At 35.6% G+C, this 6233-nt stretch overlaps 1 protein-coding gene across 4 annotated transcripts in view; it reads left to right on the forward strand.

Annotated features, from left to right (window-relative positions):
* The window catches only part of HMGCLL1 (3-hydroxymethyl-3-methylglutaryl-CoA lyase-like 1), a 169689-nt gene extending 163809 nt beyond the window's left edge, over positions 1 to 5880 (forward strand). For all 4 annotated transcript variants that reach the window (XM_011981275.1, XM_011981276.1, XM_011981277.1 and 1 more), the window contains 2 exons: positions 701 to 826; positions 4490 to 5880. In XM_011981275.1, the coding sequence (XP_011836665.1) occupies positions 701 to 826; positions 4490 to 4591 (228 nt within the window). In that variant the 3' untranslated portion in view covers positions 4592 to 5880. The remainder of the gene's footprint in view (positions 1 to 700; positions 827 to 4489) is intronic.
* The last annotated feature ends 353 nt before the right edge of the window (positions 5881 to 6233 follow it).

Below are 6233 nucleotides of genomic sequence, written 5' to 3' on the forward strand. Positions count from 1 at the left end.
TCATGGGTTTTGGGGAGAACTGTGAATTAATACACATAATTTGTTAATAACAGCATCCAGCACTTAGTGAGGAACCAAAAAATGTAAGCTGGTGTTACTGCTGGTGGCAAGTGTTTTGTCTCTTAAATATTTCTTCCTTCTCCCAAAGCAGTGGAGTTTTGTGTGCAAAACAATGAATGTCTCAATAAATACTGGGTGAGTTGAACGGGTAAAGTGAGCCCACAAAATACTACTTCAAACCCAGTGACTTCTCCCTCCCCCGCCCTACACCTACCAGTCATCTAAGGCATTTTGATGTTGAATTAGAATGTTGAAAATATTTCATGTTGCTTATAAAATGCTTTTAGAATAAAGCTAGAGAACTGGATAATATGTGAAAGTCTGGAGTAAATTAACCTTACTCTAAGCTTCACCACATACAGTTGAGCTGCTACCAACGAACAACACCATTTTACTTTTGATCAAAGATTATTCTAGTTTCAGAGAGCCTTAGCAGAGTTTCTGTTAGCCTCAAAGACAAAATTAGCTATAAAAGAAATAAGCACCCCGGGGACTGTTCTAGAGGACAGTGGGTAAGTGAATATGTTTGAATAACCAGTTCAGATTTTGCTTATTTGCTCTTTACCACAGGTTAAATCGAAATGCAACAATTTACATGCCATAAACACACAAGCTTTAGGTGGTTTGCTTTGTTTTCCAGATGGGAATCAATGTGGTGGACTCTGCAGTATCCGGATTAGGCGGCTGCCCTTATGCAAAAGGTGCTTCTGGGAATGTAGCCACTGAGGATTTGATATATATGCTTAATGGCCTGGGGCTCAATACAGTAAGTTACTTTAACATATTTTAATATTCATGCATTCCTTGCAGCTCCAAATTGCAACACTTCTCAGATGTGGGAAGCAATTTTGAGGTCAAAGTTTTACTACACTTTTGCTATTTGCTAAAATGCACAGTGGGAAAAATGCAATAAAAATTCTTTTGGGGTCTTTATAAAGTAACTCATTGCTATAGCTCAATCACCAATAATGCTACCAAGTCACATTTTTATAGTGCTTCATGACCTCTAAAGTACTTTTTCATGTATTATCTGATTTGATTTTATACACTTTGTGAGTTGGAGCCTGTGTCTTTGCTGTTACGATTGTTGAGTTTTGCAGTTTTGTTTTTTGCATGAATGTTTTTCTTGGAGAAAACTGAGATCTTGATTGTCTCACAGTGACAACTACAGCTTCTGGAAGAACTCCCAGGGCACTTTTTAAATGATCAGTGAAAGAGGGGAGCTTCGTAATACTTAGCATGTGAGACACTGGATAGCAAGAATAGTCTCTTTGCAAGTCGTACCTGAAAAGTCACGTGCTATGTAACCACATCCAACAAATTCAGCACCTTGTTTTGCCCTGTGATTGTTAACACAACCTGTTAGTCTATAGAACAGATTTATTTAGGAAAAAAATAAAAATCACAGATGATTAGTCATTTAGAATTTCTTTCTGCGATGTAAAATAATCACCTGTATTGTAAAACAAATTTTTTTACTCTCTGCTGCTCCTATTCCTCCTTTTTCCTCACTCTACTTACATTGATGCTCCTGCTGCATTGAACTTGCTTCTGGTCTACACTTCTATACCATTTTATTCCTCACTTCTACCCCTTGCTCAGGTTTTCACTACCACATGAAATGGCCTTATGCCTTGTATTCCATTTGGCCTGGAAAGTAAGACACCACCATCCTAAAAATAAGCCGTCTAGCATCTCCCTGTCTATCCCCCAAGTCAAACTGTTAGATCCCATTCCTTAGTATTTTCATGTTTTCCTCTGCATTCCCTCTGAACTTACCACAAGGTTATATAATTATCTTGTTTATGTGTCTAGCTTCCCATGCAACCACAGAGCAATTATGACAGCTTATTCATACTTTATACTTGGTGCCTGTGGCATAAAGATGCTCCATAAATATTTATTGAAAGACTGATTTCACTTGGCACTAAACACCAACAGCTGTTACCCATAAACACCAAAAGCTATTGCCTATTTTCTCTGGTTAGAAATAAATGTTATTTCATTTATATCATATCTTAATCATTTATATCAGAAGCTAATGACATAAAATGAGCATAAATAGCTTCTTTCTTAGAAATTTAGATGACTGAATTGAACTCCATAGCTGATAGCTGATGCTTCATATATGCTAGTTATGTTCCATAACTCCAGAGTCCAGATGCAAATAAGTCAAGTCTATTCCTAAAAGTTTTACCATCCAAGAATTGCCACATTGAGTAGCTTCCACAATTCAACTAGTCACCCAAGCTAACAAACCAAGATTCTCTATAGAATTTAATCTCACTATGGATTCCATGTCCAATCAGTTACCAAAGCTGCTAATTTGACTTTAAAATATTTTGGTTGTTTGTCCCTTCCTTACTACCTCTGCTATGACTACATTGATGCAGGTCTGCACATCTCTTTCCTGGGTGTTCATCCTCTATACTGGTTGCTGGCTCTAGACTTGCCTTTAAATCCATCCTCCATGCTACCATCAAAGGATTACACCTAACATATAAGTATGAATAGGCTCTACTTCTGCTTGAGCACTGATCAGTGGATTCTAATTTCCTGAAAGCAAGCCTGTGCTCTATCACATAATCTGGCCTATTATTACCTTTTCCAGGGTTAATGGTATATTTTACCTTTATCCATATGCACCATGGATATTTAAGATATCTTGAACTGCTCGTCTGTCTGCCTACATACAGTGACCCATACATCCTCCATCCTCTTCTATACATTTTGTATAAACCTCGAATCAGGCTTCACCCTTCTTGGCACTTTTCCCTGACACATTCCTTTCTGCTTTTTTTTTCCTTGGTTGGTTGGTGGCCTCACACCTCTGCCTCCATAATAACCTGGGCATATCTCTATTTGTGGCTTTAACTATGGTACAGAATTTTCTGTTGTGAGTCTACATTGCTTGCTTGACCTTAAAGGCAGAAACCACATTCTATGTGAGGTTCTTGAAACTCCAGAATCTATCATAGTACATGAGACATATTAAGCACCTGATAAATGATTTAAGAATACATGCAGTGTTGTTTTCATAATGATATCTACTGATTAAATAAAATGGTAGAGAAAAGTCAAAACAAAATTCTTCTTTGGTGTGATATCAGCAAATTCTACTGTATGTTACAAATGGAATTACTGAAAAGAGAAGAAAAACATTAATGGCTAAAATGTTTCTATCAACACTTGCTGGATATAATTTATAAGTGAAAGGCATCCGAAGTTAATTGTTTACAGAATTTAAGTATCATTGGATTAAGGATGTTAAATAGATACCCACGTAAAGCCATTACCACAAGAAAACCAAATTTCTCAAACCAAAGCAAATGTTAGTATCCTGAAAACAACTTTATAATAAAAAAAAAGACATTTACAAGTATCATTTTAAAAAATATTTTTAATTCTTAAAGAGATAAGTAATGGGCTCTATTGAAATATCTCCAATTTCTAAAATGATATTGTTATGAAAAGCCCCTATGAGTTTTTATACTTGCCTATTTTATGAAAGTCACAGGTTTTCATAGATATTAAAAAGTACTTTATAATAGCAAGGAAAACTGAGTATTTTCAACTTTAATCCCACATTGTTTCTAGTCCATATTGAGAGAGAACATAGAAGCTTATGAAATGCCATGTAAGGACAAGTTTGTGCTTAATCCACCTAATGCTTTGCCTCCTCCTGTAACAACGAAAGTGCTGGGTGGAGACATTGATAGTGACGCTTTCATTACACCAAAGCCAAAGGCATGCCCTGAATTTGGCCTTTATACCCAACTGCATATCTGTCATCCATGGATTTACCTAAGCCTTTGTTGATCCTATTTGTACTTTCAGACAGTACAACCTCTCAGGCGAATAAATTCCAGATGTGTACTAAATACTACTTCATTTTATTTCACTTGCAACTACCTCCTTCAATATCATACTAGTGTTTCTGAACTTGGTTTAAAAAATATATATGTATATATATGCATTCACCTTTTCCGTAATCCTTATGGCTTTTTCAAGTTTGTTTCTTCATAAAGAGGATAGTCTTTTTTCTAAGTCAGTTCTTATCTGTAAACTGCTCCAAAACATTATCATTTTGATTGTCCTTCACTGATGCTTTGTAGACTGTTTTTGTAGTTCCATTATTGCCCTTCCTAGACTCTAGATACCAGCCTGAATTACGACTTTTTCAAGTGTGTCTACCTATATTATTATACAAGGGTCAGATTCAAGATATGCTGAAATAAAGCAGAAAAATCTAAAATGTTAACATTATTCATGAAAACAAATGTTGCCCCCAAATTGATAATGACCACCACCACTTTGTTTAGTAATTTTAAATGGTTAAGTAACTACTACTAAAATTTAAAAGGCTATGTTTTATCTTTTTTCTCTCTAATCCCTCTGCCTTCCTGATATTCCTTCTCTCCCTCACCAGGGTGTGAATCTATACAAAGTGATGGAAGCTGGTGACTTTATTTGCAAAGCTGTGAATAAAACCACAAACTCTAAAGTAGCACAAGCCTCCTTCAATGCTTGACTTGAATGGATTTATGATCTACGGTTGAGAAGATCAATTTCAGCTACAGTACTCATCTGAAAATCATTAGTGTCAACTTGCTCTGATATGTGAAGTAATAGGCAAGAGTGGGAAAAAAGAGATCCTTTTCAAAAAGATTATAACTGGATAGATTAAGTCAACAAAAAGCAGTATCAGTCATCAGGTAAATTGCAAGCTGAGGATAAACAATAAAACTTGTCCTATTTTGAACTTGGAAAAAAGTCTCTTTTGCTCTTGTAGAAATAACTTTTTAATTTAGATGGGAAAATTGAGTTCATATTTCCCCAAGTATCAAATACTGTGTTAATACTTAATCAGGCAGGCTTAACACAGTGTACATACCGTCAGTAGTTTATGAGCTCCTGCATAGTATGCAGAGTGTGTGGCCTCAATATTATGCATTATGCCTCTGGATCTCAACTGTTCATTTGCCAAGTCAGTTAAGTTATGGACCAAAAGCCAAATCTCCATCTGACCCTACATAATTTTAGCAATAGAACTTTTATATTTCGAGTATGGCTAACATCTGTTAACTATTTCAGTGACTTTATCTGGTTCCAAGAGGCTGTGGCCAATGGCAAGATGCCATATCCTGGAAACATATTACGACCTCCCATGTTTGTTACATGCATCCAGTTTACCATACTTTACCTATCATCAGTTATAGTAAAAACCAGCATGGAGTTACTCAGCTATTGAGAAATTGTAGGCTATTATTTTGGTCCTGATGTCTAAATTGCAATGATAAGAATAGGTTGATACATATATCATCATCTACCCTTATAATTTTCAGATCACTTTCAATTTGCCCAAGGAAATATCGTTGTGATCCTAAGAATATTAAGATAATTTTTGGTTAATGAAATACCGATTTTCCTTTGATTCATGGTGCTTTGATTACATCACATGATTTTTTGGTGTATTTTTAGTGGTTATTTTAAAAGTTGAAGTGACTGAAATGTTGTCTATTGTCCTAAAATTGATTGCCAGAAATTGAAAGATGTAATATATCAAAGACAGAGATGAGGAGCAGGAGGACTATTCAAGATAAACATTTCTGTAACCTATGCAAATTTTATGGGGGTAGTATTATTACACATGGATCTGAAATGTCAGTTCTAGTATTTATTTAGACTTCTCTAATAATACCAGGTGATATTATCTTTGAGTAAGTTTGAATATGAATTGAAACATAAAAATGAGTGTTGTGAACTTTCTAGGAAATATTCATTAAAACCATTGAAATAAAAATAAGTTCAAGAAAGTAAGAGAAGTACTGATTATAACTATGTTGCATGGTTCTGGAGCAGGAATACTAAGAGCAATTTTCTGTTTTGGGGTTAATGTTTGGGGGTTGGGGGAAATGCAGGGAGCAGACAAAAATCAAAGCTGGTTATGAATCTTTTTCAGTTACATCTCCCTGTGCATCTCTCTTCATGAAGCACATGACCCTGCACACTGGCAGTAATGGGACAGCTCCAATTAGCACGTACAGCTGGATATGTACCCCATATTCTGAGGAGACTGACTTCCTATCTCTTACAAAGCTATGCAGTTCTTAATTTGAGATATTTGGATAAGCGTCTCTTGTTACAAACTGCTTATAGTAACAACTAAGGGG

This window comes from Mandrillus leucophaeus, unplaced genomic scaffold (assembly GCF_000951045.1).
Source record: "Mandrillus leucophaeus isolate KB7577 unplaced genomic scaffold, Mleu.le_1.0 Scaffold223, whole genome shotgun sequence".
NCBI classification, from domain to species: domain Eukaryota; kingdom Metazoa; phylum Chordata; class Mammalia; order Primates; family Cercopithecidae; genus Mandrillus; species Mandrillus leucophaeus.